A 15,859-nucleotide genomic window follows, 5' to 3' on the forward strand; every position below is an offset into this window, starting at 1 on the left:
CTTATTATGTGAATTAACACACTAGAATTAGAAAGGAAAGGGGTTTTAATCAGAATAGGGAAAAAGTTCACTAGTAGAATTCACAATTAGCCAGATAGAAAACACCAGTAAATGAAAAAGTCTTGATATGGGAGAATGTAATTGACTGGAGGCTAAATCTATTTAACTATAACTAGGAGAAAGATACCATGGGCCTAAAGGGGTAGGGAGGGAGGGAGAAGAAAGACATTTTGAGGGCAGACTCTGTGGCAGTTAACCTTAAGAGGGGTTTGACCAAGATTTTGGATCTTTTATAGAGGAAATACTATCATTGTGTGATCCTGAGGGACCAATTTGACCTTGAATCTTAGACCTAGGAGTGATGGTTGGGTGCTCACTGAAAAAAAGCATGTAACTGAAATGGCTCCTCCCTTTTCTTCCACAGTTTTTATCAGTGTTCACTACTGTCTTTCTCTAGCCAATCTATTTGGATCTCTTAAGTGCTTGAGGCTAGACTTGAATTCTGTGTATTTCCCCTTACCTATGAGGTTGTTATTTCCAGCCTGCCCAATAGTAATCTCAATTTACATAGAATTTTAGAACAATGAGTTTGGGTTAGTTTTATTCCCTATGTGTGTGTGTGTATGAAATCATAACTTGGTTTTCTGATTGGATACTGTAAAGGTGGCAGGTTTTAGAGACCACCTGGAGTGGAATTATAATGGAAAGGACTTGAACAAAAGATCTATTTGAGAAAATGAAGCTCACTTAATGATCCCAACAATGCCCTTCTTGCTCTAGCCAGGTAATATAGTTCTATTAGTGCTTCAGGCTTTTTCTGCTAACATCCATCTAACCACCCTGGACCTCATCACCAGCATCTACTACACTGATTTTCATAGGCCTTACTAGATGCATGTTTGGATTGGATTGGATGCCCTTAACATTTGAAATGATATTTCCCCTCATAATAGTTAAAATGGAACTTTGTTTAAATGAGTACATTGTTAGAAATGACTCCTATTCTTAAAAGACTGAGGGATTTCATTTTAGATGAGAAGTTACTGTGACCTGTCTACTTTTTTTTATTGTTGTTTTTCAGTCATTTTTCAATCCTGTCGATCTCTTTGTAACCCTGTGGTAGTCCATAATGTCCATGGGATTTTCTTGGCAAACCTATTGGAGTGGTTTGCCATATCTCCACTGGATTAAGGCAGAAATCAAATGATTTGCTCAGGATCACACAATTAGTCAGTGTCTGAGGTCACATTTGAATTCCTATCTTCCTGACTCTTAACCCAGTCCTCTTTCCACTAAGCCATCTATCTGCCTTTGTGTACCCACAGAGCAAGAAGCCTCAGTTTCTTCATCTCCTTGTCAGTGTTCCTGTAGGGGCTATCAGAAAGGAAATATTTACCTTGATCCAAAAAGATTTTACCTCTTTGCCAAACCCCTTCCCCAATTCTATAATAGGAATTTCATTTCTATAGGCTAAAACTTCCTCCCCTAGGAGTCCTGTGTTAGAAATGCAAGATTCAACTCAAGGACCATCTTCTTGGAGACCTTCACCCCACTCCAGCTCCTAAAGCTTCTTCTCTACTTATATGTACTTTGCAAGAGATACTCATTTATTTAGTTATCTTCCACTTTAGAAAATAAACTCATTGAAAGCAGGGACTGTCTTTTCTGTTTCTTGATATGCTCAGTAGTTAGCATATTATCTAGCTCCCAGTAAATCTCTAAATTCTTTCAGATTGTTTGTTTAACCTCATAAACCATTTTCTTAATACTTTACTTTATCCAATCACCTTTGATTTGGGAAGAGGAAGCTGGGAAAGGTTCCTCCCTCTCTTGGAGCTATAGTTGTGCTAGACTAATCTTTCTGTCGGATTTTGTAGCCAGAGGCAGCCTAAGGACGTGCGGAATTTTTGGGTGTTGCTTGATGTGAATTAAAAAAAGGTAAAAAATTAAGAGTTCTGAACTGATTTAGGAATGAAAAAATTCTCTACCTACATTCTCTCCTAATTCTACTTTATTCCCTTCCTTCCCCATTCAATCCAATCTTCCTTATTCTTTCCCTTTTCTTCTGCAATTTAGTGGTTGTTTTTTGTGGTGCAGTTTGATTTCTGTGACAAATATAAGAATTAAAGTTTGTTGTGGTGGTTGGGATGCTTGAGGTGGGGAGGAAATCATTACATCCTTCTTAATGATACTATTTATTTAATTACATTTTATCTACAGTGAAAATAAAAATGTAATTATATTTTAATATAACAATCATCTGTTTGCTTTCAAAGTATAAACATTTAATTAAGCTTTACAGGTATTATTGAATTAATTTTTTTAAAGTGAGTTTCAAAAAGTTTTGGAATAAATTTTTTTTTCTCAGTAAGCTTTACAGAGTTTCAGAGCTGGAAGAGATTTTAGATGCTATCTAGTCCTTCTGACTGAGAATTTTCTGTGCAACATACCCACATTCCTAACAATTGGTCATCTGGCCTTTTGCTTGAAAGATTTCTAGTGGAGGGTAAATTATTACTTTCTGAGGTGTCATCCAATTCCATTTTTTGATAGTTCTGCTAGGGAATTTTTCTTTCTATTTTGCTAAAATATGACTTTTTAGCCACTTTCATTTCTCTTAGTTTTACATTCTGAACCAGAACAAATGGAATCCCTCTTCCATTTAACAACCTTTTAAAAACTTAGATAGCTATCATATGTCCATAGATTTTCTTTAGCCCAAATATTCCAAGTTCCTTTAACAGATTCTTCTAAGGATCCCAGAATAAATAATTTTTCAATTCCTTCGACTAATCTTTCTTAGGACATGGTCTCCAAACAGACAGGACCTTCATTTTCTATTATCTGAGTGGCTAATGATTATCACATAATCTTCTGTCTTATTAAAAAAAATTATATTTCAATATACTGATACAAAGTAGATACTTGAAATTACAGGTCAAAATTCCATAGTTTTAACTATTTAAAAAATTATGTCTTGTTTAGCAACTTGTATTCATGATATGATAGGTCTTTTAAGGAAAGATTAGTAAAAACAAATTACTTGACTTTAGTGCCCAAGACTTAATGGGGAAATTCTGAAACTTATTTTTAATGTTGTTATTACAAAGTATAACTATTGTACTTGCTTTATGCTTGCCTCTCTGTGACAAAAAATAATGTAGTAGAAAGTCACATAGATAACAAGGACTATACTATTTATAAGAAGGAAGAAAGTGCATTTCTTATATGGATACTATAAATGTCCATATATACAAATAATATCCAAATCTATTATAGAGTATAGAATCTCAAAAGTGAAAGAAATTTCAGAGGTTATCTAACTTGAAACCTTATCTAAAAGAGAAATCTTTGGTTTTATCTCCAACATGGTTCCCTAAGCTCTACTTGAAGATGTCCCAAGATAAGGAGGAAGTATTCCTTCTAGACAACCAGTTCTGTGTGGAATAGTTCTAATTGTTGGAATTTTTTTTTTCTCAAAGTCAACCTCATTGAAACTTCTACCTTGATTATTTCTACCTGAGCTAATGAATTTAATATATATGTATATATATATATATAATTCTATGTTTCAGTGTTCAAATCAACCATGCCTTTGGATATCTACTTAACTTTTGTGTATTTATGTTCAGTTATGTAACACTTAGTGAACCTATCTGAGGTCTTTTTAGGAAAGATATTGGAATGGTCTGCCATTTCTTTCTCCAGTTCACTTTTCAGATAAGAAACTGAAGCAAACAGTAATTTACCAAGATCACACAGTTTATAAGGGTCTGAGGCTAAATTTGAAGTCTTAGGGATTACAGGCCCAGCATTTTATCTATTGTGCTCCCTGGCTACTTTTCTTCTATTCTTTACACAATCAAAAACTTGCATGATTCATGAGAAATTTTTATCATTTATTTCTAGACATGGAGGATGGGAAATACAAGGTGTCAATTAAATTCTCCTTGTGGAAGATAAATCATATCAAGAAACTAGTAATGTATCATTTTCTCTAATCAAACAATAACAGCAATAATAATTAACATTTACATGAAGCTTTAAAGTTTGCCAAATGTATTATAAATAACATCTTTGATTCTCACAACCACTTTAGATTCAGTCATTTTTCAGTCATGTCTGACTCTTTGTAACCCTGTTTGGGATTTTCTTGGCAAAGGTACTGCAGTAGTTTGCTGTTTCTTTCTCTGGCACATTTTACAGATGAGGAAACTGAGGTAAATAAGGTTAAGAGATTGATCCTATAAGCTACTAAGAATCTGAGGCAGGATTTGAACTCAAGAGGATGAATCTGCCTTGCTCCAGGCTAAGCATTTTATTCACTATCAGCTACCTATCTATCCCACAAATTGGGCTATTTACTTTCAACAGGTAACAGTTGACCTAATTTTGTTATCACTCATCAATTACTATTTCTGAATGAAGTAACAATAATAATGATGTTTATTATGAGCCCACTTGTGTTCCCTTGGATAAATCTAGGGTCTGGAGGCTGGGGGAAAAAATTATCTACTATTATTTTGCCAGGCTATAGATCTACTATTGAAAGAATTGCTCTAGGGACCAATTTGACCTTGAATCTTAGACCTACGAGTGATGGTTGCTCACTGAAAAAAAGCATGTAACTGAAATGGCTCCTCCCTTTTCTTCCACAGTTTTTATCAGTGTTCACTACTGTCTTTCTCTAGCCAATCTATTTGGATCTCTTAAGTGCTTGAGGCTAGACTTGAATTCTGTGTATTTCCCCTTACCTATGAGGTTGTTATTTCCAGCCTGCCCAATAGTAATCTCAATTTACATAGAATTTTTAGAACAATGAGTTTGGGTTAGTTTTATTCCCTATAAAACAAAGAAAAAACGAATGTTTTTAGCCTCAATTTCGTAGCATAGAGGTCAGTTTAAAATTTATATTGGTTTCACCTTTTCTTAGTTTACCTGTAAATCTGGTTTTGTTTTGTTGCAACTGGAATTAGATATGTATATTTCAAAATTTTAATTCTGTAGAAGGCAATATAGCCTGATGAAAAATAACCTTTAAAGTGTAATTAAAATGATTAGTTTTGACATATCTAGATTCATGTTTTTATAAATCAATACTTTTTAATATGTGTGTGTGTGTATGTGTGTGTGTGTGTGTGTGTGTGTGTGTGTGTGGCAATTGGGGTAATAAATTACTTACCCATTTAGTAAGTTGTTAAGTGTCTGAAGTTGGATTTGAACTCAGGAATTCCTGGTTTTAAGGTTAGTGCTCTGCACCATTTAACTATCCTGTAAATCAATATTAATAGTTTTTCCCAACAAATTTCTCATGTCTGAAAGCTGAATACTAGGTCTTAATCATATTAATTTAAGGAAAAAAAAAAAAGGAGTTTCTAATATCTAATGGTCTCACAACACATTGTTACCCATTTTATCACTATTGACAAGCTTTGAATATTTTGTCTGTGTTTGCTATAAATCTTCTCTCTGTCTTTACAGGAATATCAACCAGACTCCCAGAAATCATGTTGGTAGGATCTCAGTCATTCTCCCCAGGAGGTCCCAATGGAATTATTAGAAGCCAGTCCTTTGCTGGTTTCAGTGGCCTTCAAGAAAGGCGATCCAGGCAAGTATATTCAGGATTCTTGAGGATGCTTGCTACTTAAGGTTTAACTTTATCCTTCTGTGCAGAGGGCTCTGCTTGTCTGGCCAAGGACATAAACACTGTTTTTTTCTTTTTAAATAATTTGGGTTTCTCTAGCAAAGGAAATTTTTGTGAAGATTTAAGATAAATTAGTGATTTGTATAGCTGATTTTTATTTTGTAAACTGTCTACACATGCAATGCACTTTTTCAATGGATATATAAAATTCAGAGGCTATAAATGAGCTATTATTACATTGTTCTAGGGATTAAGATTATGGCGTTGGCAGACTGGCTTTGGGAGACAGTTGTCATCTTCAGGACCCATTGGGAGAAACTGGGAAAGGGGGGAAGAGGGTTGTTTCTAGCTCCCTTGGAGATTAACCTGATCTAAAACTGATCTTGCAAAGATTCAAATTTTGCTCTGAGGTAGGACTTTTTTAATTTACCTTGAAACATAGGGGAGTAAATAAGCAAAATACCATAAAACTTGCCTTGAGGTTTTTTCCCAAAAAAGTGAGGTCATAAGATCATAGATAAAGAACTGGAAAGGATCATCTTGTATATCCTTTCATTTTACAGATGAGAACCAAAGAGAATGCCTTGCTCAGTCTCACAGTAGCAAATATCAAGACTGGTATTCAAACCATGTCCAGGAATAGAACCAAGACTCTTGGACCCCAAATCCAGGATATTTCCTTCCCTTAAATCTCACTATCCTCCAGGAGTCCCATCTCAGAACTCTGATAGAGTACTTGCCCATATTTGCCTAATAGCTATACACTTCTCAAAGCTTTTCCTCTTACTTGTTCCAGGTTGTGATCATAAAATCACAAGATCACAGATGGCATTATTGTTATTTCAATTCTGTCTGACTCAGTGCTGGAGTGATTTGCCATTTCCTTCTCCAGCTCATTTTATAGATGAGGAAACTGAGGCAAACAGGGTTAAATGAATAAATTGCCCAAGATTACACAGCTAGTAAGTATCTGAGACCAGATTTGAACTCGGGAAGATGAGTCTTCCCGATTCCAATCCCAGTGCTCTACCCACTGTACCACCTAATCTTACCAAGGTGATGGTAGAGACAGGTTATGACTTGCCAGTGGGATATGAAAACATTTGCTAAATGACTTGAATCTCTATGTCTCCTATTTTTAGTGATAGGAAACCCAGTAACTTTGTCACTTGGCTACACAATCTGTTAGTTGGTTTTTGTGTAGTCCTCCCTAAACTGATGGCCGGTGTCTGTTTACCTTGGCTTCCGCTATGAAGAAACAGCTACTCCTTATGTTACTTTGAAGCATCTTGTATCCCAGTGAGCCCAGAAGAATTTTACACTCCCTCCCACGCCATAAAACTGCAACATGAGAAAGTTGTCATTGTGGGGGCTGAATGTATTTACTTCACTATAACATGAGGTAACTGGGAAACTCAGGACTCTAGCATGGGAACACTGATTCCACAAGGGATGGAGCATGTTCCTTCTCCTTTTTATAGGCTTGACCAAGAATCTATCTATTCTTTTCACTTACCTCCAGGACTTTGTCCTTTGCCCCTTTATGGTTTGCAATGGATAGATATGACTTTCATCTGGAGTATGTCACTTAACTGCTGCCAGTCAGTGCTGACTAACCAGCAGTTGCTTAGAAAAGATCTCAGTGAGTAACAAACCACATACTAGGAGGCTAAGGAAGAATGGCTCAAACCTTCTCATATACAAGGGAACTTTTGTCCTCTCTGGAGACAGTAGACTAAGCGAAAGATGATAAAATCAAAAAGTACCTTTTGGGAAGGGATTTTCTTCTCATATAAATGAATCATATTGAATAGTTTTGACTTCTTTTTTCATTTGTAGGTGTAATTCATTCATTGAAAATACTTCAGCACTCAAGAAGCCTCAGGCCAAACTAAAGAAGATGCACAATTTAGGCTACAAAATTAACAGCCCTCCCAAAGAGCCTCAGCCTAAAAGGGTGGAAGAGGTCTACCGATCCTTAAAGAATGGACTTGAGTGAGTCAAAACTATGAATTGAGTGGCCTGCTTGCTTAATGAATTTTCTTTCTAATCTTTCTAAAGTTTCTAGTTTTTTTTTTCCTTCATTCCTTCATTCTTTCCTTTTCCCCTTCTTTTTTCCTTTTCTTTCATTACTCAGAATTTAGACTCATGCTGCTAATTAGCTAAATTTATGAGGTACTCTCACAATGTCCAGTGAGACTTATATCCTGCAGCAGTCCAAAGGAAATCAGAGAAATTTTCCAAATCATCCCTGAAGATTTGAAATAGGTTGGGCCTTCAAAGCATGTCATAAATTCACAAGACTGAGATGGGGAGGGTATTAGTGAAAAGCATGCTATGTTTTGAGTCAGAAGACCTGGATTTAAAGCACAGATTTATTATTTACTACTTAAGCAAGTCCCTTCCTCTCTAGGCCTGTTTCCTCATCTGTAAAATGAAAAGGTTAGATCATATGACCTCTAAAATTTTTTCCAACTGAATCCCATGACCCTATGATCAGAACCAGATAGATCTAAAAAGATCACTCACTCCTTGCAGTGTATTGCCCATCCACTGTCTGCTCATGTCTTAAGAGAAGGTAAAAAGAAAACAGTCCCACATTTTTGTTCTGATAGTATACAACACTGTACTCTTCTGAATTTAGCAATATAAAATTCACATCTCTACTTAAGCTGACTAAATATTGCTCCATAAAAGAACGGTTATGTGAAAGATAAACAACATATAAATCAAATTCTGCCTCTATACAAAATCACCTCATTGGTTTTTCATAATTCACGTTTGAGGACTTTCAACTTAGCAGGTGTTTGTTTAATCATCACTCCAAACTTCTGAAACATTTTGTTATCTTAAACAGGTTATGAAAGCCAAGAGGTGACATTGGACAAGTGACTTAAAATTTCTAATAATCTTGAATTTGTGTGGTACTTGCTAGCTAACAAAGGGCATGATTTCAGTTGCTTCATCTGCAGATGGGACAGTTGGATTAGATGATCTTTCAAGTCACTGTCAGATTGAAAGAAACTCTATAGGGACTATACCTATGTGGATTTTCTTTCAGGAACTGGGAAAGATGATGAGGTCTGTTAGATTTTATTTCTATCAATAATTCTTTGTCACATCTAACTCTGTGTTATGCACACAGTCACCAAATGTAACTATTATTTGATGACACAATCAGAAAATGTAACTATCAGTTGATGATTGCAGAGATAATTTCTCTCTACAGATATCAATAGGATACAAGCTTTTCCTGTTGTTTAACAAAATATTTATAGTCAGGATTTTAGTATGTTTCATAAAGTAACAGAATCCAGACTAAGAATTCTGTTGGTTCCATCTTCCTAACATTCATCCCATTCCCTCTAGTCATATCTACTTACACCCACTACCCCCAGTACAGAGCCTCATTAGCTCAGGCTATTGCACCATATGATACTATTGAAGTAACATTGCTGGTTAGTGTCCCTGCCCTACGTTTCTCTCCACTCTAATTTATCCTCTAAGGAAAAGAAAAGAAAGAGGAAGAATAATATGCTTTGGTCTATATTCAGTTGCCATCAATTCTTTCTCTGGAGGTGGATAACATTTTTCATCATGAGTCCTTTGGATTGTCTTAGATCATTATACTGCTTAGAATAATTACGTCATTCACAGTTGATATCTTACAATATTGGTTTTACTGTGTACAGTGTTCTCCTGGTTCTACTCATTTCACTTTATATCAGTTCTTTCCATCTCTCCTTGATATTTTTTTTCCACATTAGTTGTTTTTACTGCGAGATACCTTATATTTTCTTCTATTTTTGAGAAGTTTTATTTAATATTTCTTGTTGTATCTCAAAGTCATTAGCTTCTTTCTGGTCCAATTTAATTTTCAGTGAGTTTGTTGCTTGGGGCAGATTTTTACCTTTTGTGCCAAGCACACATTCCCTTTCCAATTTTTTCTTCTATAATTTTCATTTCTTTTATAATTTTTCCCATAGTATTTTTTTAGTTATAGAAACATTTTAACTTTTAAGCCCTCATTTCTTCTAAAAACTCCAGCTAGATATATACTCAAGTTGTATTGTCCTTTGACCTTTGCTTATAGATGTTTTGTTGTCATTCTCTTCTTCTAGATTTGGAGCTTATGCATTCTTGTCACCATAATAGCTTTTTATGGAAGGATTCTTTTTGGTTTGCTCATTCTTCCAGCCTGCTTCCTGACTCTGGACATGATGCTAGGGCTGGACTCCAAGAATTTCTGGAATGAATTGGATTGTCCTTGCTGCTGTTTTCTTGGAATATTGAATATTATGTTATTCCAGGATTCCAGGGTCAACTCAGTCTGGGTCCTTGCAAACTTTAAGTGCTCCCAAAGTGTTATGATCTGATTACTGCCCCTCTGGTCAGAGTTCTGCAAGTTTCTAAATTGGGTTTAGATTTGAGCAACAGATCTTTGGATTTACTCTATTCACTGTCCTGGGTTTAGCCCACTAGTAGCCAGGTAGACAGAACTGCAGATTCTTCTTTGGTCTGAGATTCTTGTCTTGGTTATTTTACTACATGCTTCAGACTGGAATAGAAGGTAGAGTTGAAATTCTATCTTGTCCCTATGGTCTGAGCTACACAAATGTTGCTGGTTTTAGAATTTGTCCCTTATTTGGTTCCAGCCCAAGGCCTGAAAATCACCACTTACTCTGGAATGCTGTGCTTACATGTCTTTTCTCAGTTATCCCTGGATTTTGGTTAGCAAGCAACAGAGCTATCAGTTTGTATCTATTCTTGCACCTTGTGCATATTTAAGCCTCTCTCTGCTACATTTGGGATCTCTTTTTGCCCTGGTGCACGGCCTCTCATTGTTTTGGAATGATCTGCAAGACTCATCTCCAGTGTCTGCATACCTTTTTTGTTGTAGCCTATGTAACTTGAGCTAGAAAAATGACTTGCTGTGATTTTTCCCCTTTGAATTTCCTGATAAGGATTTGTTTTGGGCACATTTTCTATATCTTGAGAGTGGGGAAACTCATTATACTTTTTCCTGCTGTTTTGCTACATCAGATTCACTTTCTGATCCATATGATGTTAAATGCTCCAAGCACTATTGCCCCAGCTTTTGTAGTGACACCATAAAAAGATGTAGTGGTCTCTATCATCCCTTCCACAAAACAAGACTCCTCTGGGTAATTTCTCTTGGTGGTGGAGTATGGGGAGGGAGGGGGGGAATGGAAGAGATCAGTAATCATCACCAGATTTTGTTTGACATAATGCAGAGTTCACAATTGCCTTTCTGACCTTATCTTTATAGTGAGTATCTGGAGGTTCATCAGACAGAATTGGACAAGTTGACTGCTCAGTTAAAAGATATGAGAAGAAATTCTCGCCTGGTAGGTACTATCCTGTCATCAATACATTAACAATCTGTTGGTTTCAATCACTGAGAAAGAAACTAATCTTCTTCCAGGTACCTAAGGTTTCACTAAAAGATGGGGGTGGGAAGATAGCTTTAAGAAAAACAGATCTAAGTTGTAAATTGCTGTCTTCAATCTTTAAATGTGTTAAAGTCAAGCCAATAAATAGCCTCCTGGTTGTTGTAATTATTTTGAGAAGAGAATATATTTATTGGATATAACATATATTTTAACATCTGCTATGTAGGGGAAGGGGTTGGGGAAAGGAGGGGATAATTTGGAACAGAAGGCTTTGCAAGGGTCAGTATTGAAAAATTACCCATGTATATATTTTGTAAATAAAAAGCTTTAATAAAAAAAATAAAAATAAAATGACCCAAAAGACAAGACAACCAAATCTGCCCCCCCCCCCCCAAAAAAAAGAAGAGAAATGTTGAAAGAAAATCCTGAGCTCAAAGCAAAGAAGAAACAACATGGTTGGGGGTGGAAAAATATGTTGTGAATACATTCTTTTGTTCCTCTAGCTTGTTGACTGTACAGGCTAATGGAATTCAAAACATTGTCATTCTTTCCTTGATGGAGGGAACACTGTGGAGGAGGTTGGTGTCTGAGAAGAGGTAGAAAAAAGAGCTATTGATGGGTACCCTTTGGAGAGAGGCACAAATATATGGAGTTGAAAAATGTAGGAATTCCTTAGACATATTGATTATACACAGAATGCCTATCAATCCCTAAAAAATAAAAGCATAGTTTCTTTCTGACCTTGAAAGATAGCATGATATAGGAGAAAGGGCACTGGACATGGATCAGTAGGACTTAGATTTTACTCTTCCCTTGGACACTTAAAAATATGTGATCCTGGACAAATAACTTAATGTTATTTATCGGTGTCTCAGGATTTTTTCCTGTCCAATGAGAGTATTGGCTTTGATGGCTTTAGGAGTCACTAATATATGAATGCGAATGCTGCCATTATTTAGTGTGAATGGAAGAGAGAAAAAAGAATAAGGGTTAGAGGAGAAGGGAGTTGTGTTGTTTCTGATATAAGTGGTTTTTAGAATAGCCTTTATTCAACTTTACCTAAATGAAGTACTTACATGCTTTTGAGCACCCTAAAGCAAAAATGGCCCAATGTCGCCTGAGTAATGATGTTCAATACATTTTCATTGCAATTGCCTTTGGACCTACTCTGCAATCTCTGCTGAGGTTAGTAGGTCATTGTGAGCAACATAAGTATAAAGATAGGAAGCAAAATAAATAACTTTTCACTGACCTTATTAGTTCTATAACCCAAAAGTACATTGAATGGGAATGTATTAGATCTGAGTTTGAATTTTGTGCTCTTGGGTAAATCACTTTATTTTTCTAGTTTTCAACTTGTTCATCTCTAAAATGATGTGTGAGAATCACATCAGAGCTTTTTAGCCTAGAGTTTGTGAGCTATTTAAAAAAAAAAAATTTAAACATTTGTTATATTTTTGTTTTTGTCTTGTTTTGTTTTTATATTTTGATAAATGTATTTCAATACAAGTGATTTTCTTTTGGAATTTTGAGAAAGAGAGCATAAGTTTACCAGACTTCCAATGGGGTCTATGACACAAAGAAGGTTAAAACCTCCTGAGATGACCTTCAAGTACTTTACATTTATAACTTTTTTTGACTTCTCTATAATTTGAACTCCAGATTTGACACCCAGGTTTTATGAATTTTCCCTCCTGGCAATGTTCCCTTATTTGTCTTCTTCCTGTCTCTCTCTGTGTCCTCATCCTGCCTGACCCTCCCAAAAATGATCATAAGATCACAGATATAGAGATTGAGGTCATCTACTACAACTCCCTCACTTTAAAAAAAAAATGACAGTAATGATTCCCCAGGAAGATAAATTGATTTGCCCATTGTAATACAGGTAATGTCATTGGTTTTATTTGGACTCAAGTCCTGTGACTCCAGAGACAGTGCTCTTTTCCCTCTACTTTACTATGTAGGTAGTTTAGCAAGCTCATATTTATTGTGGTTATTTCCAGAAGTCAAAAGCTTATGGAGAACCTTAATAGTAGCAAAAATTTCAATGATGTTTCATTATATCTCCTCAATGGATGAATTTTTTGAAAGTAGATTTTCTTTTTGGAAAGCCTAAAGACTAGCAGGGCCAAATGTAAAAAAAGAGGTATGATTAAGAATTACTGTCACTTTCTAGCTGTGTGACTCTGGATGAGTCACTTAACTCCAATTGCCTCAGCCAAAAAAAAAAAGAAGAAGAAGAAGAATTAATGTTAATTTAGGGCTAAGGAAAGAGACATGACTGTAGTGAGACCAATTTTCTTCAACAAGTATTTACAAAATACTTAATACATGTACAAAGCAAAGACAAACTATTCACTACTCTTGTGGATCTTATAATGTACTAAAATGTAAACTTAGACGACTGAATCAGCATTTTTTAAAATTAAATTTTACTTTATTTTTAAAATTCCATCTTCTCTTCCTACTTTCCATCTCAAGAAAGCTAGAAAAATAAAACCTCTTATAAACATGCAAAGAAAAGCAAGCCAAATTCTCACATTGACTATTTGCAAAAAATACGGTTCTCTATATTATTGAATACTCTTATCTCTATCTCTAGCCTTTCTAAGTGACTATTTTGAAGTAGTATATTAATATTTATTTGGTTATTGATTTATAATTAGACAGTCAACAATGCTATGGAATAAGAAAAATAGTATTGATAAGATTAGTCACAGTTAGGTAGAGGTTAGAGTCTAGTAGAAAGAATAGTATGATATGCAAAGACTGGACTCCACCAATCCTTAAAATATACCAGATAGATGTCTTGGTTTAAAATTTAATTTCTGTGTCTCAGTTTCTCCTTAAGAGATGAATAATAGCAAATGATAATTTGTGAATGCAAATGGAGTAATAAGATTGATTTTTAGATATTTTGAAAGCCTTATCACCAACACCTTATTAAACATTTTATTTGGATATAGCGATTACCTTAAGCCCTATACAAGTGCAGGAAAACATACATACCATTGCTACCCATTCAACTATAACCCCTCACCCTACTCAACTTATAATCTGTACTTGAATTAACACACCCTTTGAACTAACTATGGAAATCTAAAGTGAAGGGGTATATTGGTCCTCGTATTTGCAATGTCTAAATTGTTCTTGGAAGACATTCACTTTTTACAGCAGAGAGCGTATCAAATGGTTCCAATTGTTACTACCTAAGAAACAGGGTTTAAAATGCAAGGCAGCTTTCTCTAGTAATGTCAGTAGCAATTTGGGAGAAGATATGTTTTAATTCTTCTGTTCTTTTCTTCATTTTAGGGTGTTCTATATGACTTAGATAAGGTAAGTAACAAATCCCTCCCCTCATTTACTTGGATGCTATTGATTTGGATAAGAAGAAAATTTACCATTAGGACTTGTGTGATGACATCTGAAAAACTGACTATTCTTGATTTCTTTGATATAATCTTTCATTTACAGAGCCAACCAAAACTTGAATCTCATTATTATGCCAATTATTATTATTGGTATTATTATTATATATTATACCAATATATATTTTATTATTATATTGATAGGCTTGTGAACTTGGTTCTTATTCCTAAAATACCTCCAATAAGTCTTCCTTTATTGATAAACCATTTCATTTCCCAAGAACTTTAAAGAGTCCCTTAACAGAAATAACTGTTCCCTTAAGAAAAAAAAAAGTGTATAAAAAAGCAGCTTATATATTTCCTTAGGAAAATTATTATTTCATCTCAGAATTCTCATGACCAGAATTTAATTATTTGTCCTATATATTCAGAGAGGGGGATAGAACAAATTTAAATAAATAAGTTCATGTTTCATAAAGAATATGCATTCTTATTTAAACCAGCTTCTTCCAAATGTATATATAAGGTACTTCTACATATAGGAGCAGGGTCAGGAGGGACAAAGAAGTTTTCAGTGGCCTATTTTAATGATTGCTAGTCATTTCAGTGAAAGAATGTATCTTCATTAATTTAAACTAACCTTCTAGAGATTGTTTTTTCAATTTTTTTTTTTTTAATTCTAGCAAATCAAAGCAATCGAAAGGTACATGAGACGACTGGAGTTTCACATCAGTAAGGTAATTGAAATTGCAATCATTTTTCTTCTGATTTTCTGTTCTTAAGTTATTGATCAATATAGATTCTCCTGAATTGGATCTATGGGGAATTCCTTCCATAAGTGATTCTCAAGTAGGCAGGAAATTAAGGCCAATAGTAGACAGTACAAGTGAAGGAAAGAAGGTTCAGATAATGACTATGAATGCTTAGTATTCTTGATAGTAATTTTTTCAAGTCTTGGAATCTGTATGCTATCTCTTTTTTCTCTCCTTTGCCTCATCCTTTAATGACTATACAACAGGGCTTTATTTATAAATTATCATCATGCTTACTCCATAAATAATTGTTTTTCCATTGTTTTCTCCCCCTCAAAAAAAGTAACAAGTCAGAAACTAACAAAATTTCCTTCATTTTGGCCTCTTTTCCTCTTCCATCTTCTTCATAAGCTGATACAGCAATTAAAAAAAAAAACATGTGTTGAGGCTGGTCCTTAAAACTTTCCAGGCATCTATTGGTAATAGAAGTATAATTCTACCTTTGTATTAGGGAGAAAGAATTTTAAAATTATCAGATTAAAAATCATTATCATCAACCTGGTTATTCTTCTGAGTTCCTCAAAACTAACGAGTATGAATAACTAATAAAAAAAAATTACAGTACCAAATATTTAGAATGATAACTTACATACACAAGTTATAACTAAGAAGTAATAAAAC

General features: G+C 34.8%; 1 protein-coding gene across 5 annotated transcripts in view; it reads left to right on the plus strand.

Annotated features, from left to right (window-relative positions):
- RIPOR2 (RHO family interacting cell polarization regulator 2) overlaps nt 1-15,859 on the plus strand; it is a 124,637-nt gene that overhangs the window by 52,709 nt on the left and 56,069 nt on the right. For all 5 annotated transcript variants that reach the window (XM_031946775.1, XM_012541599.3, XM_012541600.3 and 2 more), the window contains exons 2-6: nt 5,482-5,608; nt 7,484-7,639; nt 10,935-11,013; nt 14,371-14,394; nt 15,110-15,163. In XM_031946775.1, coding sequence (XP_031802635.1) covers nt 5,482-5,608; nt 7,484-7,639; nt 10,935-11,013; nt 14,371-14,394; nt 15,110-15,163 — 440 coding nt within the window. The remainder of the gene's footprint in view (nt 1-5,481; nt 5,609-7,483; nt 7,640-10,934; nt 11,014-14,370; nt 14,395-15,109; nt 15,164-15,859) is intronic.

The sequence above is a fragment of the Sarcophilus harrisii genome, chromosome 1, assembly GCF_902635505.1.
Source record: "Sarcophilus harrisii chromosome 1, mSarHar1.11, whole genome shotgun sequence".
NCBI classification, from domain to species: domain Eukaryota; kingdom Metazoa; phylum Chordata; class Mammalia; order Dasyuromorphia; family Dasyuridae; genus Sarcophilus; species Sarcophilus harrisii.